The sequence below is a fragment of the Budorcas taxicolor genome, chromosome 2 (assembly GCF_023091745.1).
Source record: "Budorcas taxicolor isolate Tak-1 chromosome 2, Takin1.1, whole genome shotgun sequence".
Taxonomy (NCBI): Eukaryota; Metazoa; Chordata; class Mammalia; order Artiodactyla; family Bovidae; genus Budorcas; species Budorcas taxicolor.
In genome coordinates this window covers 100,167,374-100,185,394 of record NC_068911.1, presented here as the reverse complement: position 1 = coordinate 100,185,394, position 18,021 = coordinate 100,167,374, and the positions used below count along the sequence as shown (strand labels likewise).

General features: G+C 36.1%; 1 protein-coding gene across 1 annotated transcript in view; it reads right to left on the bottom strand.

The window, feature by feature from the left end:
* The window catches only part of LRP1B (LDL receptor related protein 1B), a 1,834,206-nt gene that overhangs the window by 968,603 nt on the left and 847,582 nt on the right, over positions 1-18,021 (bottom strand). Inside the window, exons 8-11 of the mRNA XM_052653145.1 lie at positions 17,758-17,980; positions 11,548-11,719; positions 6,275-6,418; positions 434-670 (exon numbers count right to left, since the gene is read on the bottom strand). Coding sequence (XP_052509105.1) covers positions 434-670; positions 6,275-6,418; positions 11,548-11,719; positions 17,758-17,980 — 776 coding nt within the window. The remainder of the gene's footprint in view (positions 1-433; positions 671-6,274; positions 6,419-11,547; positions 11,720-17,757; positions 17,981-18,021) is intronic.

The window sequence follows — 18,021 nt, the reverse complement described above, 5'->3', positions numbered from 1 at the left end:
AATTGTGATGACAATGGGGACATTGATTTTTTTAATGCACTTTGAGCAACATGACCAATATCCTAGTAAGAATCAAATATTAAAGAGTCTCTGATGTCCTGTTAAATCTTATGTTCTACTGTATAGCATTGTAAACATAAAAGTGTAAATCTACATTTCCCATGAAGGTGGATACAGTGCTCAATTTAATTCCCATAATATTTAAAGCATAGAGGACAATTGCAATTCTATTTTACAATGAAAGTTTTAATAAGCTGATATGTGGAAAAAGCATTAGAAATATTAGTACTAAAGAAAATGAAATTAACAAACATTTTTAAATCAACAATCACTTGGGTTCTTCTTAAATTTAGCTTGACAGACATTAGATTTATCCTTTTAAAATGCTTTGTCTGTGGGCAGTCTGAAATCTGTGTTACGCATTGTCACTTACCATCTTTCAGGATGGTTTCTCGCTCTGTGCCATCTATTTTCTGCCGGCCAATTAGGAAACTGGTGGTGTCAGCAAAGTAGATATAACTGGTTTCTGCATGAAAATCTAAAGCACGCGGGTTTACCAGATTCTCTATGGGGATCATGTATTCATCAGCTATTTTGGTATTCAAGTCCATTCCTCTAACAATTCCTGGGCGTCCTTTCCCATAAAAGAGGAACAACTCATTCTTTGGTCCTGCAGAAGAAAGATTACAAACATAAACAACTGATGCTGCCTAATCTTCTTTAAAATGCATAATGCCACTGTTTAATTAACTGGCACAATTAGTGTTTTTTAAATTCAATACCAAAAATTAAACCCTAAAATATGCCAAATGTATCTTGATGTAAGAAGGCCAGCCAGCTAATTGTATTAATTCAAACAGAAATTACTTCCATGAATAGGTTATATTGTTAATTATTCTTTTGTCTGTAACTGTCTATATAGCAAAAACATGATAAACAATTGATAACTTGTAACTGTAAAATGGACATCTATGGAAACATCCAGCACATTTAATTTTACAACTCATTACAATCTGTCTAACACATCTGTAGATACTAACTGTAGCATTCATTATGTTTGACAATGCTGAAAACTTTAGAATATTTAAAACATGCCCCCTACTCAGAATTTGCATTGTAGACTGACAAGGGAAGCAAAAATAATCACACACTATCACATAACTTGCACCGAATATATTAGTTTGCATGAACATGTGGTTTATTTCTTTAAGAAATGAAATCAAATGCCAGTTACAGCATTACTTCCTCTTCCATATCTTAATTAGAACTTTAGAGGTTAATGCTGTCTGCCAGTAACTGACATACAACACAGCCTTTATCAAAAACTAAAGAAAACAAACTCTGTGTCCTGGGTTTAAATGCCAGGATCAAGGAAGTTTTTTCTAGAGAATAAATGAACTTATTTTGACGTTTATATGAAACTACACGCAAGGCTCTCCTATTGCTAGGGCACATTATACTTAGTTTAGTTATATAATTTGAAGGGAAAATTTCATACAGAAAGGAAAACATAGCAAGTTTCATTAAAACTGAGGATACATAAGACTATTATATTTGGATAAATATATCATAAATGTGATTCCTATTAACTTAAAGTAACTACATTATTAAAATTTGGAGAAAAAAAACAAAGTAATTACTCATAAACACACCTTCAATGTAAACTATATTATCATTTTATATATTGTCTCTTATTTTCTTTCAAAATTAGTGTAAATGAATATAATGCTGTGCTTAGTTGCTCAGTCATGTCTGACTCTTTGCGACCCCATGGACTGTAACCCACCAGGCTCCTCTGTCCATGGGGATTATTCAGGTAAGAATAATGGAGTGGGCTGCCATTCCTCCAGGGATCTTCCCAACCCAGGGATCGAACCCAGGTCTTGCACACTGTAGGTGGATTCTTTACCATCAGAGCCACCAGGGAAGCCCATATTAAATATAGAGTATATATAATTGTAATATTTAAAGAATAAAAATAAAACATATCTCATGTACCTAGCACAGATCTTAAGAATATCTCCAGGATGTTAGAATGCATATACATGTCCCAAATCTATTCCCTTCCATCCCAGAGACAACCAATTTCTCTGGTAATATACAATAATATGGTTATTGTGTTTACTATGTAATTTTTAGAAGTTTTGGCACATACGTTGTTTGTATTTCTCAACAGTAGATTGCTTGACTTTTGCATGTTTGAACTGCATGTGTGCTATGAGTTGATTTTATTCTTATTATATACTTGATATTCATTTTTTGCTTGTTATAGTTCTTATTCATTCATTTTCATGGATATATTATATGCCTCTGTGTGACTATTTTTAATTTATCTAGCTATTTTCCTAATGTGTATTAGTAAGAAGAGGATACTTTTGCATTCTGTTTTAATTACTAAATCTTAGCATTAAAATATATCCTATGTTGATCCATTATTTTAAGTCTTAACATTTCTTAAGTATAGTCAGTCTAATATATGATAATTTGTCAAATCATTCCTCAGTTGATTTTATCTTCCTCTTATAATAACACTTAGATATGCATTTTTTCAACCTGATATTTTATATATTTTCTTAGATGATCCCTTAGTATATATTTCCAAAACTGGAATTACTGGTTAAATAATATTAACAGCCCTCTTCTTCCTCATTACTCTTACAACCACTCAGTGTTTACCTACTTTTTATTTTTTAAAAACAATATCATTGTACACTATTAAAAAGTAAATTCATTTGAAAATTAACATTCCTATGCATTTCCTACCAACATTATATACATACTTTATTTTTTAAACAGGATCTTAACTATACATTTTAGCACTTAAAAAAATTTAACAATATTTTTTTCTGTTATTAAAAGATCTTCAAAACATTCTTTTCAGTGGCAGTATCTTGTTAGAGAGGCAGTATCAATGGCAGTATATTGTTAGTGAGGCAATATGATATAGTTAGCTCCTTACCTATTGTAGGATAGTTAGATGGTTTCTGGGGTTTTGTTATCATACATGCATTTACAGTGGATTTCTTTAGTCAAAAGTAGATGCTAAAGGATGTTATCAGTTTTGTGTCTTTTGTATGCATTATCAAATGTCTTTCCAAAAGTGATATCAATTTATAATACATAATATAGTATATTATATATAGGTTTTTCAGTTCTATTAGTAATGCATAAGAAAACTGGTTTCTCAATACTCATTTTTGCTAACATTTATTTCTTCTAACCTATATTTATTTTTAATTGATGTTTTAATTAGTAATCAGTAGACCTCATCAGTGTAATATGTGTGTACGTGTGCAAGCATATTTTAAACAAGAATGGTAACTGTTTTCCCATTGTTTAATTCAGTTTTTTTTTCAATCATTGGGTACCTTAACTTTCTTCTAATGTGTTTTCTTCTATTATAGACAATTGAAAACTAAAAATTACACTCCACAGACACTAATATAGCCATGGCTCTAATTTTTATTTAAGTACCTAAATCAAAGTTAAGTTAGTACAAGATATATTAACTTGAGTTTGGAATATGAAAATGAGACCATCTTTGGCTGCTTCTGCTGGTATTCATCTAATGGAGAAACTGAATTTTTCCATATTAATCTTCTATTGTGTATATCAAGCGGCAAGGAAAAAGGCATCTTTTGATTGTGCTTTGTTTTGTTTGCCAGTATATTTAATATCTGAAGCTAATAGTTATGTTGCAAACTTCTTAATCAGTAGAACTCAGCTAAAATTGTGTTTTTGAAGTCATCATTGCCATTTGTGGCCTCCTGATACCCTAGCTTCTTATGGTAGGGTAGGTGTTTCAGCTTAAGCCAGGCTGATCTGTGATGGCTACGAAAGGAAAACTCCTGAGTCAGTCTAAATGTGCTGCTTCAGGCACCTCAATGACTTTTTAAGTACCTATCTATTTGTGTTTGATTCTTTCTGCTTAAAATAGATATTGTTTCTGTTAATTTAAATGTTAACTTAATTTACCTTGATTGAGGGCTTCCCAGGAGCACTAGTGTACCTGCCAATTCAGAAGACATAAGGATGCTGTTGGATTCCTGAGTTGGAAAGATCCCTTGAAGGAGGAAATGGCAGTATTCTTGCCTGGAAAATCCCATGGACAGAGGAGCCGGGAGAGCTTTACAGTCCAGAGTCACAGAGTCGAGCCTGACTGAAGCGACTTAACACGCACGCAGGTACTCTGACTGATCACCCTGTTAGAGACAACTGAAGCTTATGAAGCTCTGCTCTTAAATTTTCCCTCCAAGCAAGTATGCATGTAAAGTTGGGTTAGTACTCAGGGTGTACTAGCTTGAGTTTGGAATGTGAAAATGAAACCGCCTTTTACTGCTTCTGCTGATATACATACGCCTAGTGGTCGGAGAAGGCAATGGCACCCCACTCCAGTACTCTTGCCTGGAAAATCCCGTGGATGGAGGAGCCTGGTAGTCTGCAGTCCATGGGGTCGCTAAGAGTAGGACATGACTGAGCGAATTCACTTTCACTTTCACTTTTCACCTTCATGCATTGGAGAAGGAAATGGCAACCCACCCCAGTGTTCTTGCCTGGAGAATCCCAGGGACGGGGGACCCTGGTGGGCTGCCGTCTATGGGGTCGCACAGAGTCAGATACAACTGAAGCGACTTAGCAGCAGTAGCAGTGGTGGAGAAACAAATTTTCCACATCCCTCTTTTTCTTTTGTGTATGTCGAAAGGAAAGGAAGAGGGTCTTTTTGTTTGGTTTGCCTGTATAACAAACATGTATATTCACACCTACACATGCACATAGAGAAGGGGACGACAGAGGATGAGATGGCTGGACGGCATCTCTAACTCAATGGACGCGAGTCTGAGTGAACTCCGGGAGATGGTGATGGACAGGGAGCCCTGGCGTGCTGCAGTTCATGGGGTCGCAAAGAGTCGGACATGACTGAGTGACTGAACTGAGCTGAACTGAACTGAAGTGTGCATGTTTATATTTTTGTATGACATGCTATCACTTTCCAAGTGGTAACCAGAATGCCTTAAAGTCTGGTTACACACACAAACACACACACACGCACACACACACACACATCTCCTATCCTGAGGCTTCTGACACAGTGTCCTCAATTATCTAGAGGACTTTTTGAACATCAGAGTTGGTGTCTCTATAATATTCCTAGCATTTGCTACAAAGTTAGAAAATTTAAAACAGTACAAAAATGCATATATTTTATCACAGTTAAGCCTTTGGAGTTCTTAATTTAAAAGTACTTATGCTATGAATTCTAACCACTTAGATTTAAAATTAAAATAAATTTAGAGGTCTCATCTCACCATCTTTATCAAGCCAATGGCAAAAAGGTAAAAGAGAAGGCAGAACAGTGACCACAGAAAGAGAGTACAGACAGAAAAAAAAGGTCATGATGAAAGAGAGATAAATATTAAAAAGTATGGTTTTGGGGAAACATTTAAAGACTGTTAATCTCAACATGGATAGCATTTCTATGAGGGATATTGTTATATCTGATTATGAAGACCTTAATTATACTTGTGCAAAATTTAAACTTAACAAAAGTTAAGAACAATTAAATATACACTGTAAAAAGCAAACATCATAACCTTAAAAATTATGGTATTTGGGAAACAGACTGATAGTCTCGACATGGATACCATCTCTATGAGGAACATTAATACTATATCTGACTATGAACAATTAAGAACAATGAAATTTTTGGCATATATCAGAAATAAAACAAAGGTCTACCTACTAGAAAGCTTTTCAACAAAATTATTAAAAGATTGATATTTAATTAGTATAGCTCTGGTTACATGGAAAATGGACTAATAAAATAAAATTCACCCCCCAATGCTGGTAAGGTGAAGTATTACTTTATGTGGATTTCTGTTGGACTAAAAAACACACCTATTATTAGAAGCAGCATCTTGGTTCAGAAAAGAGAAAATCTGGCCAACCAATGACTGAGGCTCATTAGATCACAAACATTTTTTAGGTGATTAAGGAAAGGATTTCCTAAAAATCTTCCCTAAAGTATGTTTCCCAAAGATCCATAAATTTAGTGACTCTACAGTCCAGTTAGCTTTCTAATTCACATTAGCATGCACATACAAAAGAAAAAATAAACCTAAATATTGATTTTGAGAAAAATGGCTGGTATACATTTCACAGCGAATTTGAGCTGGTGATAGCTCACATTTAGCTGACGCTGATGCTCCTAATTAATACTAAGAATCCTACTCTGAAGCATTAGCTGCTGGCAAATGTTTGATTTTCAATAACATACTTTTGCATGACCTGCCATCACTTCCCAAGTTGAAGCCAGTCCTGCAGCGACAGGTCCGTGTTTTGTAACTGCTGCTGAGCAGACAGATGTGTGAACATCCCCCTGGCATTCCATATGGATCCACTTCACACGCATGGCTTCTGACTACAACAAATGAAAAACAGCATGCTTGAAATTCTCCAAAGGAGATATAATTACATGCATCAGTATGTTGAAACTTTGACAGCACAGAAGAGGGAATTCTAGAAAAAAAAAATCTATCTACTCAACTATATCATATCATAATCAATTAGAAAAGAGTTTAAACCCCATGGAAGGTAGGGATTTGCCCAAATGCTTCCAAGGCTACCTTTAAAAAAAATTTTAAGAGGTAAAATGCTTTTATATTAATCTAACCTGTGAACATGCAAACCAAATAAAAGTAACATGAATTTTTGGTACATGTTTATCACACTTAAAAAAAAAACAACATTTCTGTGACAAATACAAAAAAAATACTGCTAAAATATCCCAGGTTTGTAGTTAAAGCAGAAAAGAATTTCTTCTGAAATAATCTACTATTAGACTTAGTGACTGACTTACTGACACCGCAAAGTGTCTGACTCTTTGCAAGCCCATGTACTATAGCACACCAGGCTTCGCTGTCCATCACCAACTCCTGGAGCTTGCTCAAACTCATGTTCATTGAGTCGGTGATGCCAGCCAACCATCTTATCCTCTGTGGTCCCCTTCTCCTCCTGCCTTCAATCTTTCCCAGTATTAGGGTCTTTTCAAATGAGTCAGTTCTTCGCATCAGGTGGCCAAAGTATTAGAATTTTAGCATTAGCATCATTCCTTCCAATGAATATTCAGGACTGATTTCCTTTAGGATTGACTGGTTTGATCTCCTTGCAGTCCAAGAGACTCTCAAGTGTCTTCTCCAACAAAACAGTGCAAAAGAATTAAATTTTCAATGCTCAGCTTTCTTTATGGTCCAACTCTCACTTCCATACATGACTACTGGAAAAACCATAGCTCTGACTAGATGGACCCTTATCAGCAAAGTAATGTCTCTGCTTTTTAATATGCTGTCTATATTTGTCATAACTTTTCTTCCAAGGAGCAAGTGTCTTTTAATTTCACAGCTGCTGTAACCATCTGCCATGATTTTGAAGTGCAAAAAAAAAAAAAAAGTCTCTCACTGTTTCTATTGTTTTCCCATCTATTTGCCACTAAGTGATGGGAACAGATGCAATGATCTTGGTCTTTTTAATGTTGAGTTTTAAGCCAACTTTTTCACTCTCCTTTTTCACTTTCAAGAGGCTCTTCAGTTCCTCTTCACTTTCTGCTGTAAGGGTGGTGTCATCTGAGTATCTGAGGTTATCGATGTTTCTCCCAGCAATCTTGATTCCAGCTTGTGCTTCATCCAGTCCTGCATTTCGTATGATGTACTTTACATAGAAGTTAAATAAGCAGGGTGACAATACACAGTCTTGATGTACTCTTTCTGGTTCTAACTGTTACTTCTTGACCTACATACAGACTTCTCAAGGGGCAGGTCAGATGGTCTGATATTCCCATCTCTTTAAAAAATTTCCACAGTTTGTTATGGAAACTCACTTCAGTATTCTTGCCTGCAAAATCCCATGGACAGAGGAGCCTGGTGGGCTACAGTTCATGGGATCGCAAAGAGTTGGACACGACTGAATGACTAAGCACACAAGCACACTAAACTAGAATAAATGTGATTCAGCGATCACCTTTATTGAGAAGTGCTGAATTCTTTTTTTTCAATTTTGTATTCATTGTCATTTGGCGAACCCTCCCACACATGAATTGTGTGTGTGTGTATAGTAACTGTTAAAGGAGAAGTTTGAGTTTGCATGTAGGTATCATGGAATAGTAGAATATTTCATGGATGTAGAAATTAGAGAAAAACAAAACAAAAAAATAGGAAAAGCACTAGGTGGAGAAGATAAGAAAAAGAAACAGGTCAAAGAGAAAAGGAATAAAATCAGTAAGATTTTTATATGATTGTAAGTACATTTCTTCTTAATCACCACTTGGAATTGTGATGAATAATATGATAATTTTCTTCTAATATTAAAACTTATGTAGTTTTGAAAACTATGCTATGCTTTTTATGTTCCACATTCTCTAAATGAAAAGATAGCTGGAGTGTAGTTTAAATATCTGTTTTGCCCAAAAGCATTCACTGCAGATGGTGACTGCAGCCATGAAATTAAAAAACGCTTACTCCTTGGAAGAAAAGTTATGACCAACCTAGATAGCATACTCAAAAGCAGAGACATTACTTTGCCGACTAAGGTCCATCTAGTCAAGTCTATGGTTTTTCCTGTGGTCATGTATGGATGTGAGAGTTGGACTGTGAAGAAGGCTGAGCGCCAAAAAATTGATGCTTTTGAACTGTGGTGTTGGAGAAGACTCTTGAGAGTCCCTTGGACTGCAAGGAGATCCAACCAGTCCATTCTGAAGGAGATCAGCCCTGGGATTTCTTTGGAAGGAATGATGCTAAAGCTGAAACTCCACTACTTTGGCCACCTCGTGCAAAGAGTTGACTCATTGGAAAAGACTCTGATGCTGGGAGGGATTAGGGGCAGGAGGAGAAGGGGACGACAGAGGATGAGATGGCTGGATGGCATCACTGACTCGATGGCCGTGAGTCTGAGTGAACTCAGGGAGTTGGTGATGGACAGGGAGGCCTGGCGTGCTGTGATTCATGGGGTCGCAAAGAGTCAGACACGACTGAGCGACTGAACTGAGTTGATTGCTTTTACTTTCCAATCTCACCCCATTTCTACACTAGAGAACATCTTTTGTTAGCTAATTAGCAAGTCTGCACTTTTTAACTTTCTTCACTACTTTTACTCTCTCCTTTGGATCATGCCCATCAGCATATAAATCTGCCATTGCTTCTGCATCTCAGAGGGAAAATACTACTTTTAATCTTAATTCTCCAAGCAATCCTTCAATCAGCTCCCCATTTCCCTGCTTCATCTAATATCAGTACTTTTCAAAGTTATCCATGCTCATTTTGTACAATTTATTTCTTTCCTTTCTCAGATCTATTCTCAGATCCATTCTAACTAGACATTCTCCTCACCACAAAATTGCACTTGTCAGATCCCTACGAGCTTCACACTGTTGACTATTGAATCCAATGGCCAATCTATAGTTACTTCCTTGGTGATCACATCCATTTTACTTTCTTTTAAAAGGAAAAAATGTCATCTATATGCCAATGATGCTTAATTGCTATGTCTAGCTAGGATTTTCCCCCAAAATCCAGTCTTGTATATTCAAATAGCTTCTTGATATCTCCTCCTGAATTTATGATAGGCATTCAAAATAATATGTGAATGTATATACATATATATATGTAAGATACATATATATATATGTATATACATATATATATATAAGATATATATCTTATTTGCACCCAATTTGCTCCAAACTTAGTTTTCCTAAATCTCAAAAATAACTTGGTTATTCCAATTACTCAGCCCAACACATTGTCATCACCTTTGTTTCTCTTTTAAATGTGCAACTCGTATCAAATTCATCAGGAATCCTGTTGGTTATACTTTCAAATATATCCTCAGTCTACTTTTCACCACCTTCATTGCTACCACCTTGGTCCAACCCACCGTCATCTCTAACCTTCCATCTTTGTTCCCCATAGCCTACTGTCAACATAGCAATCCTACTGGTTTCTTTAAAAAGTAAGTCAGGTTTTGAGACTCCTCTATGTAAGGCTTCCTAAGGACTATTCATGCCATGCAAAGTATAAGCAAACTTTTTTATAACTGTCTGTGGGGCCCTACTAGTTACTGTTCCTCATTTTTCCAACTTAATTGCCTGCTTCTCTTCCTTGTGTTTGCTCTGCTTCAGACATATGGGTCTCCTTACTGCTCACTGAACTATCCACTATCCAAGCATGCTCTTCCTCATTGAAGCTCCAATACTTTGGCCACCTGATGTGAAGAACCAACTCTCTGGAAAAGACCCGATGCTGGGAAAGATTGAGAGCAGGAGGAGAAGGGGACCACAGAGGATAAGATGGTTGGATGGCATCACCAACTGGATGGACGTGAATTTAAGCAAGCTCCAGGAATTGGTGATGGACAGGGAAGCCTGGGGTACTGCAACCCCTGGGGTCACAAAAAGTTTGACACAACTGAGCTGACTGATCTTTCTACCTGTCTCTCTCCTTTAATTACTCCAAGTCGTCATGCAATTTTATCTTTCAATGAGATTTCCTATGATCATTAAATATAAAATTGTCAACTAATCTTATTCATGACACTCATCTACTTTCTCTCTCTCCATAGCACTTATTATCTTTTAATATAATAATTTACTTACTTTAAAAGAAAAACATTATGTATTTTTTCACAACAATGCAAATCTTATAAGGGAAATAATGTTTTAGTATGTTTTACTCAGCTTTATTCTCCATGTACGTAGAATAGTTCGTGGCACATAGTATTAATAAATGATCAAAAAATAATTGGTAAATTAATAAGACCAAATTTAAACCTTTGAAAAGGTTATCTACAGAATCCCAAGTCTGAATTTCCTATGAACATATGTTTAACAATACTTTGTCTAAACTGAATTTATATTAATAGATAAATAATTCTAAATTAGTTTTAATTTGAAGCACAAAAAGATAATGAAAATTTGGGTGGTAATTTTGTATGTTACATTATTCTCTATATAATTGAGCCTACATTGTATTGAACAAGCATCATTAACCTACAATGCAAAATAATTTTTCAGGGATACTTAGCAATGTTGCAGCCTTCTTGGTAAAAAGTTTTTTCAATTAACGTGTTAATAAATGGTTGGGAAGTTAAGTCAAGAGATACCCCCCAAGTTACTGCAATAAAAAATAGACAGATACTGCAAGAAAGTCACCTGACTTGAAGTTTGTCTTCCAGAATGATATACAAAAAAAAAAAAATCTCTAGCATCTCAGCATCTGAGTTTTCTGTGTACATACATCAAGAGTGAAAGTTCCTTCCTGAATTTAAACCTAGCCATCATTTCAATTATATGGCTGTAGAAATGATCCACCAGGAACTGAACAATTTGTCATTTAGACTTTGGAAGGGAGCTCTATTATATTTTATCATGCAGACATGTACACATTTGCTATCAAAACAGAGAATTTATGGCTCACCCATTTTGACACCACACAAAGGCATGAGTCATATCCCCATTCAATTCACCATTATGAAGGCTATGAAGAAGTCTTGGAATCTTACCTGTTGGTTGAGTTCTTTTTTGATAGATTCTGATTGCTCTAGCATTTTCCATTTTAATTAAAGAATGAATATCACTACCATTAAATCGGTTTATCCTTATGATGTTGAAGTTATCAGAATCAGTTGCATATAAGTAGTCTTCAAACACAGTTATACCATACAGATGTTTGACCTATAAAAGGATGCAAAAATAACTATGATTTTTTAATTATGTTGCTTTCAACTTGAAAGAAAAAAAAATCAATTGCTTTTACTACTGTGGAAAACCCCTATAATAGGAGAGTCATGAGCATATTATCATTTATTTTCTCTCAAAGAATTCAACATTTCACTAATATAAATTTTTTCTATGAAAATAATACATTATGCAGTAGTAGATAAAGCAGTTTCAAATATACAGGGAGAATTGTATTCATGTTTCATTCAGTGCAGTTCAGTTGCTCAGTTGCTCAGTCCTTTGAAATCCCATGGACTGCAGCACATCAGGCTTCTCTGTCCATCAGCAACTCCTGAAGCTTACTCAAACTCATGTCCAAAGAGCTGGTGATGCCATCCAACCATCTCATGTCGTTCCCTTCTCCTTCAGCCTTCAATCTTTCCCAACGTCAGGGTCTCTTCAAACAACTCAGTTCTTCACATCAGGTGGCGAAAGTATTGGAGTTTCAGCATCAGTCCTTCCAATGAACGTTCAGGACTGATTTCCTTTAGGATGGACTGGTTAGATATTCTCGCAGTCCAAGGGACTCTCAAAAGTCTTCTCCAACACCACAGTTCAAAAGCATCAATTCTTTGGTGCTCAGCTTTCTTTATAGTCCAACTCTCACATCCATACATGACTTCTGGAAAAACCATAGCTTTGACTAGATGGGCCTTTTTGGCAAAGTGACATCTCTGCTTTTTAATATGATGTCTAAGTTGGTCATAGCTTTTCTTCCAAGGAGCAAGCATCTTTTAATTTCATGGCTGCCGTCACCATCTGCAGTGATTTTGAAGCCCTAAAAATAAAGTCTCTCACTGATTCCATTGTTTCCCCATCTATTTGCCATGAAGTGATGGGACCAGATGCCATGATCTTAGTTTTCTGAATGTTGAGTTTTAAGCCAACTTTTCACTCTCATCTTTCACCTTCATCAAGAGGCTCTTTAGTTTTTCTTCACTTTCTGCCATAAGCATGGTGTTATCTGCATATCTGAGGTTATTGATATTTCTCCCGAAAATCTTGATTCCAGCTTGTGCTTATTCCAGTCTGGCATTTCTCATGATGGACTCTGCATATAAGTTAAATAAGCAGGGTAACAATATACAGTCTTGACATACTCCTTTCCTGATTTGGAACCAGTCTGTGTTCCATGTCCAGTAAAAACTGTTGCTTCCTGACCTGCATACATATTTCTCAGGAGGCAGGTCATGTGGTCTGGTATTTCCAACTCTTGAAGAATTTTCCACAGTCTGTTGTGATCCACATGGGCAAAGGCTTTGGCATAGTCAATAAAGCAGAAATGGATGTTTTTCTGGAACTCTCTTGCCTTTTTGATGATTCAACAAATGTTGGAAATTTCATCTCTGGTTCCTCTGCCTTTTCTAAAACCAGTTGAACAGCTGGAAGTTCATGGTTCACATACTGTGGAACCCTGGCTTGGAGGATTTTGAACATGTGAGATGAGTGCCATTGTGTAGCAGTTTGAGCATTCCTTGGCATTGCCTTTCTTTGGGATTGGAATGAAAACTAACCTTCTCCAGTCCTGTGGCCACTGCTGAGTTTTACAAATTTGCTGGCATATTGAGTGCAGCACTTTCACAGCATCATCTTTCAGGATTTGAAATAGCTCAACTAGAATTCCATCGCCCCTACCAGCTTTGTTCATAGTGATGCTTCCTAAGGCCCACTTGACTTTGCATTCCAGGATGTCTGGCTCTAGGTGAGTGATCACACCATCGTGATTATCCTGGTCATGAAGATCTTTTTTGTACAGTTCTTCTGTGTATTCTTGCCACCTCTTAATGTCTTCTGCTTCTGTTGGGTCCATGCCATTTCTGTCCTTTATTGTGCCTATCTTTGCATGAAATGTTCCCTTGGTATCTTTAATTTTCTTGAAGAGACCTCTAGTCTTTCTCATTCTATTGTTTTTCTCTATTTCTTTGCATTGATCACTGAGGAAGGCTTTCTTATCTCTCCTTGCTATTTTTTAGAACTCTCATTCAAATAGGTTTATCTTTCCTTTTCTCCTTTGCCTTTCACTTCTCTTCTTTTCACTGCTGTTTGTAAGACCTCCTCTGACAACCATTTTTCCTTTTTGCATTTATTTTTCTTGGGGATGGTCTTGATCACTGCCTCCTGTACAATGTCATGAACCTCTGTCCACAGTTCTTCAGGCACTCTGTCTATCAGATTGAATACCTTGAATCTATTTGCCAATTTTACTACATAATTGTAAAGGATTTTATTTAGGTCATACCTGAATGGTCTAGTGGTTTTCACTACTTTCTTCATTTTAAGTCTGAATTTGGCAATAGGGAGTTCATGATCTGAGCCACAGTCAACTCCTGGTCTGGTTTTTGCTGACTGTATAGAGCTTCTCCATCTTTGGCTGCAGAAAATATAATCAATCTGATTTTGATTGACATCTGGTGATGTCCATGTGTATCAGCTTCTCTTGTGTTGTTGGAAAAGCGTGTTTGCTATGACCAGGGTATTATCTTTTCAAAACTCTTATTAGCCCTTGCCTTACTTCATTCTGTACTTCAAGGCCAAATTTGCTGGTTACTCCAGGTATTTCTTCACTTCCTACTTTGCATTCCAGTTCCCTATAATGAAAAGGACATCTTTTGGGGGTATTAATTCCTGAAGGTCTTGTAGGTCTTCACAGAACCATTCAACTTCAGCTTCTTCAGCCCATCAACAGAAAACTGGATTAAAGATTTACTGAGCATGGCCCTGCCTATCAGAATAAGATCCAGTTTTCCCCTCAGTCAGTCTCTCCCATCAGAAAGCTTCAATAAGCCTCTTATATTATCCATCAGAGGGCACACAGAATGAAAACCACAATCACAGAAAACTAACCAATCTGATCACATGGACCACAGCCTTGTTTAACTCAGTGAAACCATGAGCCATGTTTTGTAGGGCCACCCAAGAAGGAAGGGTCATTGTGGAGAATTCTGACAAAATGTGGTCCCCTGGAGAAGGGAATGGCAAACCACTTCAGTATTCTTGTCTTAAGAACCCCATGTTTCATGAAGAAAACATTTTCAGTAGCTACTTTTCAAAGGCTAGTGAGAATCAAACTTTCAAGCATATTCAATAATATGCTTATGCATTGTTACATAAAATTTGAGATATTTTTGTGGGCCACTTATGTGTATAATCATGGATATACATAGTCTATAAAATCCTGGTTTTGCCTATGAAAGGACTGATGAGAAAGCACCTTTGAAAATCCCCTTTTAAAAAATACAGGTTACACTATTATTCCCACCATGGAAATTAATAAACAATGAAATCATATATTTAGAATAATTATAAATAATATGTCAGCATTCTCTACTCAGAAATTGCATTCTTTCTAAAGTCTGTTTATAATGAACATGAAACTCTGTGACATGAAAATAACAGTGTTTACTGTTCTCCATGACACTTCATAGTTAGCAGCATAACTTTCCTGCTTGGCAGATGTCTTAGGGAATAGACTTCTTGAATTGATGGAAAACTTCCAGTGAAGCAAAGAAAGAATGAATATACTGATTTTCTCATACAACAGGGCACATGCTAGGTGCAAGGCCTTTGGGAATTCCTTGTATTATATTTAATTTAAAATGGTTCTGGACCAGGGTATAGTAGATCTGTCAATTGATTTGCTGTAGAGATTCTGATGAAAAAGCACTTGTCACTATTCTTTGGCATTATATTGCATTTTTAGTCCACTTTTTATTATAGATTTTTAGTTAAGAGAATTTGAGAAGTTATCCATGATTTATTATTAAAAAATTTATAGAACAAAATGACAAATATTTGTACTTAGGAAGTCTTGCTAGTTCATTTGATTTGCTATCTTCCTAATGACTCTTCATTATAATTTCTGATCCTCTCATGTAAGATGTTGACTAAAAGAAGACTGGTTTTTCATACTGTTTTTGGACATACTTCAATTCTTCATGTCTAGGCAACAAATGAAAGATTAGAAATTAAGGGAGAGAATCATTCTATGTTAAAACTTCAGTAATCACTTTTTATGTTAGTATTAGTCCCCAGTAAGTGTCATAAGGTCCCCAGTAAGTGTCATAGGAGGGCTTCCCTCATAGCTCAGCGGGTAAATCATCTACCTGCAGGAGACCCAGATTTGATTCCTGGGTTGGGAAGATCCCCTGGAGAAGGAAATGGCAACCCACTCCAGTATTCTTGCCTGGAGAATCTCATGGACAGAGAGGAGCCTGGTGGGCTATAGTTCAGGGGGTCACAAGACTTGGACACGACTTAGTTACTGAACCAAGTGTCATATAGGAAGAAATGTGTGTATTTATCAATAATATTTTCTGCATAACTGACATCATATTCACTGTATATATATATAAAACTCAATTTTGATTTGGGCAATATGTTTTTCCTATAAAAGTTATAAACAAGCTAAAGTCTTCCACTAATTTCCATTATTTTATGCATGCTTTGCTCTAAGTGTGGGACCAACCATCTGGAAGTGTGCGGTCATGGCATACCCACACTGCTGTCTACTTAGTTGCCAATCCACAGTCTAAGAGAGAAAGCATGACTATAGAGGGGGCAGTTGATGAAGGTAGAAAACGTGTTCATATGAAAAAGATCAAATTTTACTCTCTGCCTCCCTGCTTGCATTCAGAAGGATTTATTTACCATAAAGTACCTAAAGTGTTACTCTGCTTACAATCCCCAACAGAGGTGGGAGGAACTAGGTGTGGTATACAGGCCATTCTGATTACAGGACAAATTCTTACAAAATTTTATCTATGTTGGAATACTTAGTGGTAGACTAAACATGTTTAGGGAACCAGCAAAACATAGGCAATAGAAATGGGGAAAAAAATGGATAATTAAAAACTTCAGACATTAAAAAAGAAAAAAAACTTTTAAAAGTAGCCATGGGGAAGATCATTTGAATTCCTCATCCTGTTTCATGATGTGAAATTTCAATTATATATACGCCAAAGAAGGTACATCATAATCATTTCAGAGATTAGGTGCTCTAAGGTCACAACTAAAGATGGTGAAAGAAATCAAGATTTTGAGGGCAGTCGAAGGTGAGAGAAAAATAAGTGGCATCACTTCTAATATTGGACACTTTTTTTTTAGACACCCAGATCAGATTAGTGCATTTGTTTATCTTCCAAGGAAGTGAAAATATTTCATTGTTAAATGCTGATTATAAAGGAAAAGTAACTTGACATGAAAATTACATAGTATTTGTACCTTGCATTATAGAAGAAAGCAAAGAAAGCCACTTATTGCAGTTCTATAGAATGAGAATTTCACATGAAATTAGTAAGATCAGTGAGATAAAATTGAATTTCAAAAGCATTCTAGTGAATAAGACAGCTCCACTTAGAGATCTTCTTCAATTGTTAACTGAATGTTATTTCCAAAACCTTGTAATTCAGCAAAGGAAAAAAAAGCACAAATGAGAAAAAATTTGACCTTGGTGTCTTTCACAAAATTTTTATTCTGGGAAGTAAATATTTAAACACTTCAGAAGGCAAAGTATAATCCAACATATTAAAATGATAATAAGACTTCTGTGAGCCATCATTTGCGTTATTAGCTGTATTGTCCTATTGTGCCACACAGGACAATCGATAGTTCAGGTTTTTACAAATGAAATACTTAAATTAGTTTTTAGTAAGTAGGTTATAACATCTGTCTTATTCTAATACTTTTCTTTCTTACTAGTGTAGAATTTCTGGTTGCATTGGCTGTTTTTGATTTATTTCTGCTGGTTTTTGTTTTGTGTGCTTTTTTTTTTTTAATAGAGGGAAGGAGGGAGAGCAAGTCCTCCCCCATCATGTATTATGGAGTGCACTGTGAAAAGAACATTCTTCCATTTAGCAAACACATCACAATTTTTATGATCCACTGCAGCTTGACTTCATAAGAAATTTTCAACACTGCAATTTTCAGTCTTCTTTCTAGTCTGAGATCATTCACTTTATTACCTTAGCTGCATTTTCCAACCAAACTGTACTTACTTGTCTGCCTTGGATGATAGTATGTCTGTTTTTTCCTTGATAGTCCACTACTTCCACATAGTCCAAGTAAAGATCTACCCAGTAAACCCATTTGTTGACTAGGTCTAGTGCCAGTGCAGCTGGCTGCTCTGTCTTAGAATCAATTATCCTTGTTCTGTTCATCCCATCCATGTCACATCGCTCCACTTTGGCCACATTCCCATAGTTGGTAAAGAAAAGTTTTCTGTTGAAAGAAAACTAAATGTTAAAGTGGAAGGGTGGGGG